The following is a 19,218-nucleotide window of genomic DNA, read 5'->3' on the forward strand; positions in this document are numbered from 1 at the left end:
TCTTCTAGGTGCCTGGTTGTGGAGTCCCAAGGACCGAAGTGTTACTCCAGAATCTTTCATGGAATGGAGAATTTTGTTGGTGTTCACTGCAAACAACTTCTGGCCATCGAAAGGAAGATCTTCCACTGTAGATTCAATCTCTTTGGGTAATGGAGTGGAGTTAAACATGACTCCCTTCTCATGACTACTGCTGTTGCTGTGGATCATTCAGCTGTGTCAGCAGCATCTAATGCAGCTTGCACTGCTGTTCTGACAATCATGCGACCCTCCAATACCAGTGCTTTGTACTGTTGTCTTTTAGCCTTGGGAATATCTGCAATAAAGTCATTAGGTTTTGTTTAATTTCTGTGGTCATATTTGCTTAAAAAGCCACGTAACTAGAAATGTGAAATTGTAAAGTGGAAGACGTGCATATTTTGATTCCAAATGAGTATAGTCGTTTGCTATCACGGTCCGATGGGGTGAAGTGAAATTGTTGCTGCTTGGATTTCTGTTGTGCAGCCTTCACCACGAGGGAGTTAGGTACTGGGTGAGTAAAGAGAAATTCAGATCCCTTGGGTGGAACATAATACATTTATCTATTCTCTTAGTGGTAGAAGAGATTGATGCTGGAGTTTGCCACACTGTCTTTGCCAGATCCATTATTGTTGGATTGATCAGCAGTGCTATTTTAGATGGTGTTACCGAGTGCAATATGTCAGTTTCCTGCTGGGTGCTACTGTAACTGATGAGGCAGGCAACTTGAAGCCTGACGCCTCAGAGCGTGGTTTAGTGCATGTCTGTTCCTTAGCTGCGCTTGCAGCCCCTGGGACGCCTGCAGCATCATATGTGCTGAGACACGGTGCTGCCGCTGTTCTCAGCACCAGCCGTGAGGGAGACGGCTGTTTTGGTGCTGTAGCCTTCTGAGGTAAAGAGGAGGCTCGCTTTTTGGCAGGCTTTCTGGTTCCACGCTGTTTACATTCCTTGGGGGCTGTTGGCCCAGCTCAGAAGCTGGTCAGAGAATTCTCAAGCTTGAGATGGTCTCTGTCTTTCTGCACCTGCGATTTCAACTTTGCACAAGGACATTTTTGAGAGATACACTGGTCTCCGAGGCAGCAGACACATTGTGAATGCCCATCTGATATGGTGATAGGCTCTTTACATGAGGAGCAGCATTTAAAACCTGATGAGCCAGGCATGACGCTGAAACAAGTCAGTAATTGCAGAAAGGGGTTAACTGGGAGAAAAACTTACACTATTATTTTTTAAAGCTAACTAACAACAATAATTAACTGGGGAGAGATAAACTTGGTTTTGAATAGAGATAAGTATGTAGATGCGAAGCAGGTAGGGAGCACTGCTACTGTCCACCTGTAGCTGGAGGCGATAGAGAAGGAACTGAGGAGTGGGCCCAGGGACACTGCTCTGAAATCTTCGACCTAATGTGGCACACCCACAAGGACATCTCTCAAACAACAACCCCTCTTTGCTTCCTGAGACCTCCCCCTCCTCTTCCTTTCTTAGAACTGCAGACACAATCATCATCCTCCGAAATATGCTTGTGACCAGTTTGTATTGTATCAGATCTGGTCTAATCTTAAAATCTTAATCAGAATATAGCTACATGAATCCCTCAGAGCAACATAACTATGCCAACTTAAGCCCTGATATAGACAAAGCTAGGTTGATGGGAAAATGTTTTTGTTGACCTAGTTACCACCACTCAGGGAGGTAGATTTCCTACAATGACAGAATCATCCCTTATAAAGCAACTTCAATTAAAAAAAACCCACCTCAAACCTTCAGGACACCATGCAACCCACCAATTCCTAGATCTCTGCTCTATTTTCCTTATACATCTCCCCTCCCAACATTCCCATCTGAAATGCTGTTTTACTACCTGTCAATGTATTCTGTGTCTGGTAATCCCTTCCTTTCATTCAAACACCTCCTTAAAATCTGTCTTCTTTTGTCACAATACAGTCCTGATTAACACCATCAAAGTTCAAAGAATGAGTTCTAAAGTTTCAATAGTCAAAAATAAATGCATTTTAATGTACGATATTTATCTAGGCAAATTTATTTTATCTTTAAGCTTCTATGAAGTTACAGAATGCACGTCAGATCGAAATATGCTCACTGTCACTCCAATCACCCCCAAATGGAAAAAACACTAAGTATTTCCAAACTATATACTTCAGTAAAGCCAGTTTGAAAAGAAAATAATTACAAATTCTTTAATACCAAACCATTTAACATTTTACAAAGTACTTCGATGTATCCTCATTTTCTCTGCTTAGAGTGATTTTTTTCACACTAGGTGAAAGATACAAATAACTGGAATAATGTTAAAACCCTGCTAAGATAATACCATGCTTACTACAATTTGACTAACTCTACTTTATTTTAACAGGAATTTCAGTGCTTGGTTTTTACAAAATATATTGGTTTGGTACGTGGAACGTATTCTGATTGTAAAAAAAGGTCTCACTTGCTTTTTAAGTAGTTTGCTCCTTTACCTAGTATTCATTTTTAAGCATTTAACTGTATTTCTGTACACTTCAGTTATGTACAAAGAATACAGTCTCAAAATGTTAAGATCTTCCTCTTCCTTTCCTTCTGAGACTATTACATTTTAAATTTAAGTAGAATAAATTTTAAAATAACTACTAACCTGACTGAAAGGTCTCACTCGTACAGCCACTTTCACGCTGTCAATGCTTGGCATGCTTTTATTACTTTCACTTTTCCCTGGATATTCCAAAGCCCTAAAACACTGAAAGTAAAAACAATTCCTTCTCTAGAGTATCCTGTTTTGAGAAATCAAAAACACAGCCATAGAAGCTGTTTCTTTTTTATAAGGTCAGTCTATTAATTATTAATATTTCTCATTGTGAACAAGGTATCAGTTACCCGATAAATTATTTCTTAATGTAACTGCAGTAGCATTCACTGACTGAAAAGGTTAATTTCAGGGTTCACTCTTCTGAAGCCTTCAAAACTGAACCTGAATATCAATCAACATCTCAGAAACACTGCCTAAATGGTTCAAAGAATTATGACTGCTATATTAAAATGCCAGACTAGCACTTCCCATGTTCGTTTTCAAATGGAATGTTTACCTTATTGTTCATGCTATTTTAGTCTTTAAAGGGGCACTTTCACCATCACTTGAGATAATCTGTGAAATAACTACAAAATCTGGTTTGTTAATTACAATCTTTGCATACTTTTTGCATTGTTCTCAGCTTAGACAATAAAAATCACTGAAGTGTGTTTCCTTCACTGGTTTTCAGTGCTACAATGTGCTGGATTTTGAACACTGTAAAAGCATGTAGATTTACAGAAAAATGTTCATTTTAAATTGTGATAGCATTTCTATTACTCTAAAAGTGCATTTTTTCAAATTTGGTCCAAATTTATAGAGGCAGTATTTCTTTAAATGTATATCCTACAGTACATCATTGACAATTTCCAAAGCATCTATGTAGCTAGGTTTCTGCTGATAGAAAATTGGAAAAAAAAATAGTGAAACATCTGAGGTGTGATCTAGTTTTATAAACTTAAGAGCAGCTTTCCCAAAGTTCAAGACAAATACAAAAAAATATTGCACAGCTTCAGTACAATTGTTTACATTCTGACTTCAATACAGTACATTTTAACCATGAATGTAAAGAATTAGCAGCTTGTGTTCTACAATCCCAATTACTGGTTCAAAGATTTAAACATTTTCTATAAAATTTAAAACAAATGTCAGGTTTTAAAATCTGTAACATTATAATAAGAATAAATGAAATTTTAAAAAGAGTTTTGGCCTAATTTTGGAGGGTTAGTAATTATGGCAAGACATTACGGTATCCTCACGCAATTTGGTCCGCTCAAACCATTATTCCCTCTCAAAAAGCTAGCAGACAATAAGCATATTGAGAAGTATACATTTTTATTTAACATTCCTAAAATAAGCTGTATTTACATATATAAATGTATGAAGTCTTAATATAAAATAGAAAAACTGCATTGACTGAAGAAATCACACTCCATATGGAGTTACTTATTGAAGACTATTTGTTTATGAAATTTTACAATAATTTATATAAATTATCTTCCAAATTAGATGATTTGTTTTAATAATCCACACAATTTTGATGTCTTTACAAACAGTGGTGTACATTACAAATTAAAAGAAAAAGTTATAGCATCTTCCGGCGCACTACTGGCTTTGGAAAATTAGACAGTCTCTTTTTGTTCTTTCGAAGAGTCTTTTCTGCTGTTTCTGCAGTTTCTTTCTTTTTGCTTTTTGTCCCATCAACGGGACTTCCAAAAGGAGAAAGGAATTTAATTTCCACTGGTGGAGGTGACCAAGAACATTCTTTCCCCATTGCTCTGCAAGAAAAGTAGCAAGTCTCAATTAGATTACATCATGCTCTAAAAACGCAAAGAATATGGATGTTTTGGTAGACAGAAACAAAGCGAAAAAGCTAAATTAAAACAAAATTCTAGTCTTCTCCACACTAAAGAAATTCTATAATCAAGCAGGATCTTACACGGGAATAATTTACACAGGTTGAACATCTCTAGTCCGGGACACACTGGTCCGACAAAATCCGTGGTCCAGAAGGAGCCTGGATATTGCTGGACTAGAGATCCCCTACAGCAGAGGTCCCCAGTGGGCGAGGAGCTGTGATTCTACTCCAGGGGGTACCTAAGCCAGATTTCTCCTACGGGTACTGCTAAGGAAAAATCTTTCAGCACAGGTGCATGTGGCGAGCACACATACCTACGTTGAATGGACATGAACAATCACTTGAAGAGCCATGGTATTCCTTTAAAAATGCTAAACCATAATTAAACTTTTCCTTCTTCAGTTTCAAATTTACAAGGGGCTCTTTTACTTTATCTATATAGTCTTCTATTTTACTGAAATTAAACAAAAAAAGACCCCCATGCATAATGTCCTCATTTATTGAATACAGAATGCCAAACTAGTCCTAAATACAAGTCTTGAAACATTCAGGGGAGAGAGGAGCAATTTTGACTCCTACTTATGAAAAAAAAAAATCCAGAAAACTCTCCAATGGAAATGCAGATTGACTATATTTGAGACTTGAAAATAATTTAAACCAAGAGGCATAGTAATTTTCCTCAACCATTTAAAAAGAAATCACAAAGGGTCTCAATGATAAATTCAATAATTTATTTTCACTTTGCTATATGGGATGTAGGAGAAATCAGCAGCTCTACATCATCAGAAATTTGTATCAATATTTCGAATCGGAAATTAGCAATATTGATTCCCACCCAAATTCATTGTGAATGACTACTCTCAAAGGATTTCTGGTGCTTTTAAATCAGTTTCTTCATGAGAACTCTTACAAAGTCATCAAAATGGTCAAGTGAGGAATTCAAATGTCCTAAAAAAAAGTCAATTTTTCTGCTGGAAAACATCTTCTATTCACTCCTTTCTGTTGTATGAAGAGAATGACAGACTTTTGCAAATTTATCTCCTAAACGTAGAATGAAAAATGTGTGCACTTTATCATCTTTACAAAAATTGCTTGACAGTGTTAAGCATTCCATACTTGCTTGCTTGCTTTGTTTTGGATTTTGTAGTTGTTCTTTTCCTTCTGACTTTCTGCTTTCCCACAAACTCTACTGATTTGTCATCCTCTTCCTTACTTGGTAACTCCTGTGTAAAGGCAACCAAAAACATATACATGACTTGTACTGTAGACACTTCCCACTCCTAAGGATTACTGACTAATTTATAAACATACTTAGTACAAAGCAGTTTTAAAATCAGGATAATGATTATTCAAGAGAGCATTACAAATTATTTTAGGCAAATAGTAAACTAGACAAAAATGCATCTTTTAGTACACCAAAACTATCCATGAATCCATGCTGAATTCAGCTAACCGTTTTGGCCAAATTCACGCCCCCCTCAGAAATGTCAGGCTCTTTCAAAAATAAATGGTGATTCAAATAAATATTCAAGATGTTTTATTTGACTCAAATAATTTTTTTTTTCTTCACTTCACCAGGAAAAAAACAAAAACATTTTGGTTTTGGTTCACAATGAGCCAGTTTTGTTGGTTTGGTGGCCAATCTGAAAAAAATTATTTGCTAAGTCCTATTACGGAACAAGAATGCCTATAAAAATACATAAGCCCACATTTCTAAAGCTATTAACTGTTATTTTCCTATTCAGAAATATAGTACAAACATCTGAAAATTCAAATTGATTTTTTTAACTCTCAAGAAGAAAGCTAAATAGTTTTAACTTAAAGTTTTCTTGTAAAAACATTATTCATTAATGATGGCTGTTGCAGAACCCTGTTCTGTAAAACTATAGTTTGTAAAAATTACAGAGAATGCTTAACACAGGAAGTAATTACAAACATTACTTACTAATTCATCCACAATCCGTGAAATACTGGATACATGTTTCCTCCTGGACCTCAAAAGAGGGGGTGAAAACACAAACTGAGAAGACAATTCTGGGTCTAAATCCTTGAGCTGTACGGGATGTTCCGTCTTGTCAGCTATGACGACAACATGTACAGTTAAATACAAACATGGAGAAAAATAAAAATACAACTAATATTTAAGTACAGAACAACAAAACCAAGCTTACTCCCCAGGAAACATCTCTTTGTCTTAAACCTAAAACAAAGGGTCAAATTGGACTGCTTCGTGAAAGCTCAAGGTTCTGGTACTTTTTCATAATGGCTGTATCTTGGGCTTCCAACTCATAATGCAAAATGTAAGCCAGATAAACACTAATCCAATTATGGCAGTTTGGGTATCCAATTAACCTGAAGTATCGGCTTCGATTAGGTGTGCACTGTCAGTCATTTCATAGAATCATAGAACATTAGAACTGGAAGGGACCTCGAGAGGTCATCGAGTCCAGTCCCCTGCCTACATGACAGGACCCAGTACCATCTAGACCATCCCTGATAGGTGTCTATCTAACCCGCTCTTAAATATCTCCAGAAATGGAGATTCTACAACCTCCCTAGGCAACTCATTCCAGTGTTTAACCACCCTGACAGGAAGTTTTTCCTAATGTCCAACCTAAACCTCCCTTTGCTGCAGTTTAAGCCCGTTGTTTCTTGTTCTATTCTCAGAGGCCAAGGAGAACAATTTGTCTCCTTCCTCCTTGTGACATTTCAGTGACATTTTAACTCTAGTCCCGGAACACATAACTATTTGCCCACTAATCAAAGCATGATGCATGATGGACAATCACATACTGCAGAGCTGCTTAATCTACTGAGAGATGCTTCTCATTCTGGTTCCATAAGTAGGGGAACTCAAACTGTACATAGAATTTGGGAGAGTAACACATTATTTCTTCCCAAAATGAAAAACAAAAGGTAACTAATTAAATTAATAAATTGAAACAAACTAGATAGAAATTAAGAACAAAGATCTGACTTCCATTCTACTAGACTTGTGATATTTCAACTCCCTCACTGTTAAAGGTTTTTATAATAAACCTTACAACTCAGACATGAAGTATTTGGTGTTTTTTTTGTTTGTTTTTTAAGGAACTATACCCTTCACTATGATCTTACTTTTGTATGGTTAAGTTCCTTGCATAAAACAGTTTTCATGTAGCTGACAGGTGAGAATGAAATAATAAGCATTCATATTTTGCGTAAGAAAATAATTCAGGTATACCTTTTGATTTCTTTGTAAGCTTTGTGAGAGGAGGTGAGAAAAAGAAAGACTCATTTTCCTCTAGGGAGAGCTTCTGGTACATGCCAATTTTGCCAGATCTGGTCCTTGTAACACGAGTACCATGAACTGACAGAGTTCTGTCCATTTCACCAAGTCTTGATTCAGTTAGGTCTGCAACTAGCAAAGGAGGATTGCAATCAGTTGCTCGAGGCAAGCCTTCTTCCTCCGTGCTTTCCTCAGATACTGATTGTAATTGTCTCTTTCGGTTTCGACGCCCCGTTTTGGTTGAAGTCCTGGTTGTAGCCAACATCTCAATTGGCTGAACAGGTGTTTTCTCTAGAGCAGATTTTTCAGTACATGTTTTTTCTACTTTAGCAGGTGTAACTCTTGTTGATCTTCTTTTAGGGGTGTCAGGTATTTTCTCTCTCTCCTCTGAATCTGTACCTGCAGTCAGATTTAGTGTCTTTCTTCTGACATATTTTCTAGGAAGTACAGAAGATTTAAGTTCCATTTGATCAAGAGACAGCTTTGATATCTCAAGCTCACCATTTTCGGAGACTTCTGATGAGGTACTAGTCTTTTTCCTCCTGCCTCTTCTAGGTGGCACAGGCAGCAGCTGCTGCTCATAAGCCTCTTTCTCCTGATCACTAATGACATTTTCAGTAAGTTTTAAACTAACACTTTTAAATTTCCTTCCACTTTTACTGGGACTGACTGCCATTTTTATCTTTTGATCAATGAAAAGCTGGCTATTTTCTTGATCTCCTACTGAACTTTTGGCACCTCTAGCAGTCCTTTTAGAAGTAGCAGGTAGCTTAATTGCTTCTTCAGCAAGAGGAATTTCCTCGTTAGCCTGTTCAGAAAGCACAGATGCAGATTCCCTAGTTCTCCTTAACCCCCTCCTTGGAGTACTAGCCATCTGTAAAGTGGGTTCAATAGAATGAACATTGTCTGTTGTTTCTAAATGATTCCCTCTAGTTTTCCTGGGGCCTCTCCTTGAAGTATTAGGGATCTGAGATATTTGTTGATCTAGAGAATTTCCATCAGAATCAAGAAGAGAACCTTCATGAATCTCAGAAGTTTCTTTTGTTCTCCTGGCACTTCTCCTCAGGGTACAAAGGCCCAACAGATCTGGTGTGCTTGTCTTTGACAGCTGTTGATCCTCTGTTGAGAGGATATTTAGATTTTTTCTCTTTCGTCCCCTTCGACGTCTAGGCGTCGCTACATATCCTACTTCACAAACACTGATATTATCTACATTTCCTTCCTGCATAGTCGTTAGTGGAGTGTTTGTCGGCTTCTGGGAACTAGTTACCTTTTTGCTTAAAGGTATACTTTCATGAACAGAGTGTTCCACTATTTCAGAAGCATATTCTTTACTTCTTGTGTCTTTGATTACATCTAATAAATTTCCAGCAATAGCTACTTTAATAGGTTCAGGCACATATGGGAATGCCTCAGCAATATTCTGAGACTCCTGGTCACTAGTTACAGTGGGCACTGAATTCATAATGTTCTCTTGGTTATCAATCTTGCCTACATGATTCGTATGCTTGTCATCTGTTTTGGTGCTAACTGGTTTAGACACATCTAATGTTGTAGGGTCTCCTATCTCTGTTTCACATTCTTCACCTTCTTCTCCTTCTAATATTAAAGTAAAATTGCTTTCAGACATGAAAAGCTCTCCATCCCCTTCAGCTGCATCACACTCAACCCGGTCTTTAGTATCAGGCAAGTCACAAGTGATCTGCTGTTTTATAGCATCAAAGTTGTATTGAAGTTTAAGAGTGCCTGATGGATATTCCTCATTGAATGGAGGTGTTTCGGTTGTTTCTTCTGAAGCTTGTGCATTAAGCGTGCCATCTTCAATTAACTAAAATAAAAGTACGGAATTCTGTTAGTAATATATTAATTTCTGCATATACACACTTTCAACACGACTTGATATAACTGTGTTAAAGAAGTTAAAATATGACGAATATGTCCAGATTCAGAGTTTTACGTCGAGAGGCTGGATCTGCATCGGCTTTGTATGGCTTGGTTCCTTCCCTAGATTTAACCAAGTAGTAAGTGATGGGAGGACATGCTCTTCCTGGTAGCAATCATCAAGTTGTAACCTATAGCATGGGACCCACAGTAACCAGAGGAAAGGGGACAGCAGAGCAGGAGAAAATGGAAAAGATTTAGGATGTCAGGGCTCTTAGTCATCTTAGGACCCTTAAAGTAACTAAAATCCTTGCTGTAAGCAAACAAAATATTTTAGGCTCTGAAAATTTCAGTCATGTCTATTGGCTCTTTAGCAGTCCAGGTTTTGGATAGACTGGCTGACATACAAGTGATATAAATAATGCTACATGGGGAAATGACTTTGGATTGTGCAGGACAGCTTAGTTATGTCACCCAGTCTTTGCAATTCCCTATGCTGGACAAGATTACTCTCTTTCTTTCTGTGTCCATATAGTATGTATGGTTTCTTACTAAGGATGTTAAATTTTGATTAATCAGCTAATTGATTAGTCAATGGACTTTCCATCAACTACTCCATTAGTTGATAAGGGGGGTGCTCTATCCCACTGCGCCTCTTCATTTGAAGTGTACAATAGCCACCCTCAGCTTTTGTATATTTCAAAGGGAGAGAGGCCACAGGAACCCGTGTCAGCAGGGAGCAAAGCAGTCTCCACTGGCACGGGATCCCCTCTGTGACTCTTCCTTTCAAATGCACAAGAGTTGCAGGCGGATCTAGTACATTCTAGAGGTAGAGGAGCAGCAATGGGACCGGCGCAAGTGGGACTGTTTCAATCCCCACTCACGCTGTTTCCCTGCTGCCCCAGGCTCCCCTGTCCCCCACAGAGACGGTGCTGGTTGGAGGGGACCAGCTTTTAAGCCGATTCCTCCCAGCACTGGCTTGTGCTTCCCCCCCCCCCCCCCCCGCCCTCCCACCTCGCTGCTTCTCTCTGATAAAGGCAGAAAGGGTGGGGGGGGGGGGGGGGGAGAGAAAGCAACTAGTCGCTTACATCCCTAACTCTTACAATCTTAGGAAGAAAAACATCTCCCCTCTAAACTCAAGGCTTTAACATAGGGAAAGAGACACCAATAAGAGAAGCCTACAGGTATGCCGGTAGGAGAAAGGCAAGGATAGAAAAGCCTTCCTACGATCCAGGAGGCTCTCCACCAGCAACTATGTCACCATCTTCAGCAACTATGTTGCTTGCCTCCCTCATGGCAGAGGCTCCTTCTCTTTCCCCACCAAGGATTCTTAACCCACTAATTGTAGAACTAGGAGCACTCTGACCTTCTATGCCTTGGTCTCCAGTCTCAAAAGCTGGCCAAGGTAAAATATCTGCATCATCAGAATCTGAGCCAAGAAATAAAGAGTGCCTCACTATGCTTAGTGGTATGCCGTATGCACGCGCGTGTACGGAGTACCCTCTTAATCAGCCCTTTGATCCTGACAATCTGACAACAGTGCAATCTCTTTTCTCACCACGGGCATAATCCTGCGCAATGATTCTGAGTCTGCACTGCACACTTGTGTCCCAGTAACTCACAGATGGCAGAAGGAAGAGCAATGGGGAGAGTGGGATTGTAAAACTGAACAATGACATTGTAATGAAATTCAGTAAGACCACTGGAGGTTTAACAACTCTGTTTTAGTTTAAAAATACTATGGTGAACCAGCCTTTAAAATCAGAACTAATATTAGACATTCTATAAATTGGGCTTCAAATCCTAAATAAAACTTCTATTTAGTTGAAAACAATCTGGCAGTCCAATTATGTTACTGATAAACTATTACACTGATTACACACTTTTTAAAATTTTACCCAGAGAGTATATGTTTTATTAAAATGAAAGTACAATGTACTCTCTACTTGATTTTAGCCTTAAAATATTTGATTTTGTACCACTTCTCACAAAGCCTTACATAAATATTTATAAGCTTCAGGGAGTAGCCGAGTTGGTTTGTATGGGATAAACTTAAAAAACAACAAATGGTCTGGTAGCACTTTATAGACTAGCAAAACATGTAGACAGAATCATGAGCTTTTGTGGGCACAGCCCACTCCTTCAGATGACCGGAGTTTTGAGTTTAGGATGTGCAGACCTACATCCTAAACTCAAAACTCCGGTCATCTGAAGAAGTGGGCTATGCTCATGGTACTGGCTACATGTTTTGCTAGTTTATAAAGTGCTACCAGAATGGTTTTTGTTTTTTAAGTTTATAAATGTTTACATTTAAACAAATCATAATAATATGTAACTGGCTCAATCTGATTTTAGGAAAAGAAGGTTGTTGACTGTGTGTTCTTCATTATTTGCAATGCTGTAGCAACACCCATCTTGATTAGGGCTCCACTGTCTTAAATGTTGTGGAAGCACAAAGGAATACATGATTTCTAGCTCAGCAGTGAAGTTAATAGTTATGTTAATCAACTGAAGAGACTTGCAGGTGATATGCAAACACTCAGATGCCAAATGCCTAGTTTCTCAGGTTTTTCCAAGAGTTTTTCTATTTTGTACTGACTTAGCAAAATGGACAAATAATTCTCTTACATTAAATTCTCTAGTTTCAGGGGGATTTTCAGAAGTAGATGTTTTTTCTTGCAGGAACAAAACATTTTCTTGTATTGTAGCTTCCTCTGTCTTCTGATCTTCATGTAGATCCTTATTCCTTTCTTCTTCAAGCTGGTTTTCTGAATGAATACTGTGAATATTTTCACCCTGAAGGATATTGATCACAGCTGAAAGAGAGATTCCCCCCCTCCCTCGGTAAATTTCTGACTTCAGGTTGTTTAGCATTAAAATCAGCACACGTTAAAAAAGGAGTTAAACTGCTACATAAATATTGAAGATTTTTGAATTGATATTCTGTAGGTGTTAAAATATTGGTCTACATCTTTCATTATGTTTGAGCCATGCCTCTCCTAAACTCATCCGTGGTCACGTTCAATTGGTTTCCCTCATATAAATTAGAGCAGACTGAAGGCTGTTCCAAATTACAGCAGCTCCCAACCACCTCAAGCAATCTAGCATGTAATAGGGTGTTGATGGGGCATAGGGAAACAATAGCTTTTTTATAAGATGACAGATGAAATCGCTAACGCAATGGACTAGTGGGTATTTCCATATAGTATTAATATTAATGTTTACACATGGGTCAGACAAAACCGTTCCAAGCAAATTCAGTTCAACCCACAAGACATTCCTCCCTGTCTCATACATTTAAGACCAACTGATTTCACAAGTGTCTTCTAAGACCTTTTAGGAAAAAAAAGTTTTCCTATATAAAAAAAATAAAGGTTGTCTTGCTCATGAGCAGCCATGACAGAAAATTAACATTTTATGATAGATCAAAATATAGTATAATCCCAAATGCCAATTGAGATTTAATACTTAAATCAGTGATATTCAGATCTCAGTGGCTCAACCATCAATATGAACTGAAAAGGTCACAGCAGTATGGGTTCATTGTTTCATATATTATCGTCCACATACGGTTAATAACATAGTATAAACATCCTGTTTGATTAATAACTTAGCTTGGTTAATAATTAAATCACAGTGTTTTAATATCACGTGCAGCACAAAGCTGAAGTAGATACATTCAAGAGCAACTTGAGGCTTGTGATCCTCAATCTGAATATTATTGACAAAACTAGCTAGGCGTATAGACAGTAGTCTACAGGCTTCCTTTTGTAACAGTAGTCCAGGGGTCACATTTCTGAACATGTGATCTGGATAAGACTGCTCCAGAGCTATAAGAAAGAATCTGAGTTAAGATTTTCAAGCGTCATAAATAGTATTTTCATCTGAAATTTAGTGATAGATTAATAGTACATACGGTAAAACTATTTTTATTATTTTATTATTGTTTTTCTGTTAAATCTGGTAATAAAATATCCTCTTAAAACAGCGTGAACTCGATCTCAGAATTGTTAATAAAAACTTCAAGAAACCACACACAACCAGGAGATGATAAATCATGTACAAGATCTGTAGGCTCTTCTCCCCTTCCCCCCAGACAGCACCAAAAAAAAAGTGAGCAAAGGATATCATAAGATTAGGAATAGCCAATGTACCTCTAGTATCACTTCAGAGGCCTCCTTCCTGATGACCAGAGTTAAACATGCAAACTAATTCACTGTTACAACCAATGCATTATGCCTGCCACATTTCTGCAGCTACAAAACAGGGTATCAGCAGTATTTTCTGCTGGCATGGAGTCACAAAGGAAACGATTCCTCTGACCTACTATTACATGGATAGCCAATGCAATGCTACTGAATTCATCTTGTTCTGCTTCTATATACTGACCAGGACAGTGTAGGTGCTCCGGGTCCCAAAACCTAGCAGTCAAGCCTGAGAAACAATATGAATGGCCTCACACCAAGGAGTCAAGAGGAAGGAGTTAAAAGCTCTTAAAACCCGAGTCAGGAAGAGTTGCGGGACAGATATCTTTCCTTCCTGCTAATACTTTCCCACAGCTTGATTACCCAGTGTCTGTCAGATAGGGTGTTTAAAGCCTGTGTTCACTGCACATCTAATCTCAATTCTGCAGCAAAGATGTAGAATTTGCAGATACATATCAACAATGAATTGCAGTATCAATTTTTCCTACATCTAATTCAGTAAAAATGTGTTAACTCTGTCTCCTCTAAACAGAGGTTCTTTATAAATATATCCTAGTTATAAGCCGATAAAAATTTGCATTACCAAGCTTCATTTCACTCTTGTTAAGTGAAGAGCGATAGGGTAAGTTGAGTGACAACTCAAATACTTTTGTGCCTCACCAAAGCTACCTTAATGCTAAATACACCTAACATACATACATACATTCAGAATCTGCTTCTGGTGCCTCCAAAGTCTGTGATCTTGTGAGAGGCAGCTCTTTTTCCTCTGGTAAAGATGGCATCTTGGACTCTTCGGTGGTAGTTACACTTTGTAAACAGAAAAGAAACAAAATAAGTTCCACCTAAAATGTTTTAGAGTTGTAAAACCATGTGTTTTATACAAATGTTTTGTTCTAATTTTTCAATACTCATGTCCATGATTATAACAGCGTAAATTCAGAACAAAAACCGGAACTCCCTATCCCAAAATATTGCTGGGGTTTCATTCTATCTATACACATACATTAAGCAATGGCATGACAAGTATTAAATGTCCCCCCACTCTAAGAGTTTCCAAAATTATAGTAATAAAAATGTTTTCCACTGTTTTATTTTAATGTAACTATTATAACAAAAGTTTAGAACAAATTGTACAAAAAGTATGCTCTGTATCGAAGTTAGCATAGATTATTTAATTTTCCTTCTTGTTCTTTGCAGGACTTTTTATTACAAAGAAAAAGCTACTTTGGCAACAGATATTGCTCTCATTTACGTTTTAAGAGAACACAAGGAACCCAATTTTGTACAAAATGTTGCCAAAATACACAAAAGAATCAACTCAAAGAATCCCTCAGAAAACTTTTCAATCATAGGAACCTTAACTATTGCTTTTAATTACACAAGATACACAATTTTCAGACAGAAGTGCCACATTCAAGTACAGAGTGTCAGTTTAACACACTCAAATTAGGGAAGTGTGAATTAACTAGTTTGTAACTACAAGACTTTATGAAGACTATATCTTTCTGAGAGTTAGTGTTTGATGATTAACAACTAAGGAAGATACAAGGAACCTTGATACTATGTAGGTTATAAAAGTAAAATAGCAGGGAACCAATCCGAACAGAAGATAATAGAGCTTTTACAATATAACAAAGCCAACTGGCGCACATATTTGTATTGCCATATTATTTTTACATATTTACCTTTCACTGGCTGACAAACAAGCAGAGATTCCAGCAACTTTAAAGGCATTTAAATGATTCAGCACCATCATACCCTCCTCAAGACGTGTAGGATATTCTATTTCTGTCCTTTCCAGAAATCCTGGGAACAACAGTTTACAGCTGAACAACAGGCACAACATGAGTTCTTTAAAAAGGTTTATCTAATTTTAAATTACAAAATGTCATTATATGTTTAATTCTTTTATTTAAAATGCAAATGTGACCTACTAATGGAATGTTATGGTTGAGATTTAAATGCACAAAAAAAATCTGAGTTATTGCTTCCACTATAAAAGAAACGCAGCTTTCTCCCGCAATCACAGAAATGTAGGGCTGCAAGCACCTTCTGTGGAGGCAGGACCATATTTGCAAATACATCTCTAATAGGAAAATAGTTTGAGTGACTAGTCCCTTCCCCTCTTCCCCCCGCCCCCCACTGCCGTGGCGAGAAGGGGCAGGAGCGCAGCAGGGAACTGGTGGCGCTTCCACCTTTGAAATGTAGCAAGAGCAGAGCTCTTGCTACATTTCAAATGCAGAAGCGCTGTGGGGAACCTGGGGCGAGGTGGGGACTCAAACAGTCCTCCACTGGCCATGTACTCCTGGTGGTGCTTTGCATTTTAAATGTATAAGAGCCCTCCCGACAGGGCTCTTACATTTCAAAGGTGGAGGCGCCTTTATTGACTATTCTATTAGTTGACTAAACTAAATTTAACATACTTATTGCCTATTATTGTGTAATTTAATATTAAAAAATGTTAAGAGGAAGAAAAAGTGGTTGACTATTAAAACTCCAAGAAAAAATGGATTAGCAACTGAAAATTTCAAACAGTATCTTTTGGTCTTAAAATCAGAAACTTAAATCCACCTCTTCACCTTTCCTTGGATTTTGGATATTTATCTCCCTATTTTTAATTTTTGTTTCTTCTTCATTCTCTCACCCGAGATCTTTCCAATATGCCCTTTTGTGTTTCCATCTCCATAATGCTGATCACCCGGGTTGAGATGGGCTTGACTTTGGTCTTCCCTGAAGCTGGTAATGCTATTAACAAAAGAGACATCCTTTTCCTCCCCTGCATCCCAAAAAGGTAGGAGGGGAGAAGCACAATTAAATGCTTTTGGCACTTGAGCAAGGGATAAAGCTTGATCCTAAACTAATGAATTGTCAGGCTAAACCACTGAACACCACTATCATTTCTGTTTTGACATACTTCATTTTGTTAATTTCTTTAGCCTCTTTTTTGCCTGCTTTCTTCCTCTTCAGTTACTACTACTCCAAGTGACCTGAGCTAGTATCACTCTACTAGACTAAACAAAATGGTTTAAGTAGGAGCCACACAGACTACCACCTGCTGCTACCTGAGACAAAATTATTACATTAATATGACAAGTTTCTTGGAGATTACCTAATGATTATGTTTGGAAAAGCATGTTGTATTTCTTGTCAAACTATACATGATTATTATTTGATTGTTAAGGTCAGAGCTATTTTATTACAGATATTTATACCTAAATTATTCCCCTCTGGTTGAATAAATAAGTGGAGATTGTAGATGGGAACCTCTCCTGCTCACATAGATTCAAGTAGTGAGGCACCTTAATGACAACAAACCAGCCCCTCAAGACCCTGCCAAACCCTTAAATTCAAACATGTTGCATGTATTAATACTTCACTACATAAACCACTGATGTGAACACAGCAATTTTACAATTCCACTCCACACAGATGAACACTTGCATTTCTCTATCAGAAACAGCACATCTTCGATACAATTCAATAGATAAAAAAGATTATCACATAGTCCCAGTATGCTGCTAACTTCTCAACATTTTCAAGAGAGATCTAAGGCCAAATGAAGACTAAGCCTAAAGAATGCATAAAAAGTAGCCGATAAAATAATTCTCTCCTACTCAAAAACACAAAAAAATTATATGCAAACCCAGATTAGAAATACCAGTTTTCAAAAATAAAAAGTTGTCTCGAGGCTGAGACTAAGCACAAGAAAGTGCAATATATGAGAAAGTTAAAGATACCTCAAAACAGAAGTTTATAGTGGATAAGGATGTCAACAGGTAACCGGTTAACCAACAAGCATCACAGGTAGTAGGGTGGGATCCTGCTTAATTGGCTATCTGGTATTCTACATCACTAATAGCGGAAAGAGCTTTTCAGCTATGAAGGTCTAGTATACTTGCGAGCACTAGATCAATATTAGCTATTGTCCACCATAACTGTCATTTAATCTTTTGAAAGGCACCCAAATGGACATTTAAGTGATCACGTGACAATGCATACCTGTTTGTTTCTCTAGCTCTGAAGTAGTAGGCTGTTCAAACTGCAAATGCTTGCTTTTGACCACCTCACTGCCTTCTTCCTTCATCTCTTCCTGTGTAACAGCAACATCTTCAGTGGAAGAATTAGCTGGTTTAGAAGCTATGAAGATAACATCATCTTCAAAATCGCCTGGTGATCTTGCATCATGATATTCCAAGGTAGTTTGATCTGACCTGACAGAATAATTACTAGTTTCTTCGCTGACTTGCATTTTCTCCAGGACATCTCCTGCTATCCCTTCTGAGGACTCATTCACTTTTGCATGATCTTCCTCAGGACAGCTCAAAGTAAACAGAGAAATTTTATCTCTGTCCTTAGACCAAGTGTCCTCCATCTGACCTCCAGCCTTATGTTCAGATGAAGCTACAAGGTGTTTTGCTTGATCATTTCCCAGCATCTTTAATTATAATAAAAAACAAAACAGTCATTAGTAAAACCCACATTTTTCCAGGGAATAAACATGTGAAACTTATTTATGATATTTGGACATAAACAAGATACTGACAATTAAAACTATTACTTAACCATGTTGCTAACACCTTAGTTTTTAAAACTGAAAGTTTAAAAATTGAATGGACTTTTCATTAGAGTATTTACATACTGATTTCAGTCAACTTGGGAGTGTTAAAGTGAACTATGGCCAATTTATTTCTTGTTTATAGTCTCACTTTCTGGTTCTTATATTACAATCCACTATTATTTTCAAGTTTTCAAAAAGAAGAACACTTACATTAAAAAAGCATTTCCTAAGAATGTTGTATTTACCACATGGAAAATATTACTACAGGCAGTCCCCGAGTTACGCGGATCCGACTCCGCACTTACGAACGGAGCTCTCTCGCCCTGGAGCTCGCAGGCAGCGGGACCACCCAGAGTGCAGCAGTCCCGCCACCTCGACCTCCAGGGCGAGAAAAGCTGCTCCGGGTGCCCCTGTTCTGCTGGGGACCGTCTTCAGCAGACCAGGGACACCCGGAGCAAAGCCGGGGAGGCGGAGGGGTCCCGCGCCTCTCAGGCTTTGCTGTGGCAAAGCCTCAGAGGCGCGGGACTCCGCCGCCGCTGCCGCTTTGCTCCCGGTGCCTCTGGTCTGCTGGGGACCGTCTCCAGCAGACCAGGGACACCTGGAGCAAAGCCTCAGAGGCGCGGCACCCCGCTGCTGCGGCTTTACTCCCCGTGTCCCTGGTCTGCTGGGGGGGAGGGGGGGAGCGCAGCTAGTGCCCCCCCCCCCAAGCAGACCAGGGAGATGTGGAGCAAAGCCCCAGGCCTGTGGTAGAGCAGGTGGGGCGCTGCCGGTTGGTCCCGCAGCACCGCTCCTTGGCGCTACTGGACCAACCCGGCAGCACCCCAGCTTCTCTGCCCCAGGAGTCCTGATTCAGCCACTGCTGAT

At 38.5% G+C, this 19,218-nt stretch overlaps 1 protein-coding gene across 2 annotated transcripts in view; it reads right to left on the reverse strand.

Moving 5' to 3' along the window:
• Positions 1-3,517: 3,517 nt before the first annotated feature.
• AHCTF1 (AT-hook containing transcription factor 1) overlaps positions 3,518-19,218 on the reverse strand; it is an 86,085-nt gene continuing 70,384 nt past the window's right edge. For both annotated transcript variants that reach the window (XM_075924913.1, XM_075924914.1), the window contains exons 29-36: positions 17,796-18,231; positions 15,482-15,602; positions 14,500-14,603; positions 12,220-12,407; positions 7,666-9,538; positions 6,388-6,521; positions 5,559-5,665; positions 3,518-4,362 (exon numbers count right to left, since the gene is read on the reverse strand). In XM_075924913.1, coding sequence (XP_075781028.1) covers positions 4,170-4,362; positions 5,559-5,665; positions 6,388-6,521; positions 7,666-9,538; positions 12,220-12,407; positions 14,500-14,603; positions 15,482-15,602; positions 17,796-18,231 — 3,156 coding nt within the window. In that variant the 3' untranslated portion in view covers positions 3,518-4,169. The remainder of the gene's footprint in view (positions 4,363-5,558; positions 5,666-6,387; positions 6,522-7,665; positions 9,539-12,219; positions 12,408-14,499; positions 14,604-15,481; positions 15,603-17,795; positions 18,232-19,218) is intronic.

The sequence above is a fragment of the Pelodiscus sinensis genome, chromosome 3 (genome assembly GCF_049634645.1).
Source record: "Pelodiscus sinensis isolate JC-2024 chromosome 3, ASM4963464v1, whole genome shotgun sequence".
Classification (NCBI taxonomy): Eukaryota; Metazoa; Chordata; order Testudines; family Trionychidae; genus Pelodiscus; species Pelodiscus sinensis.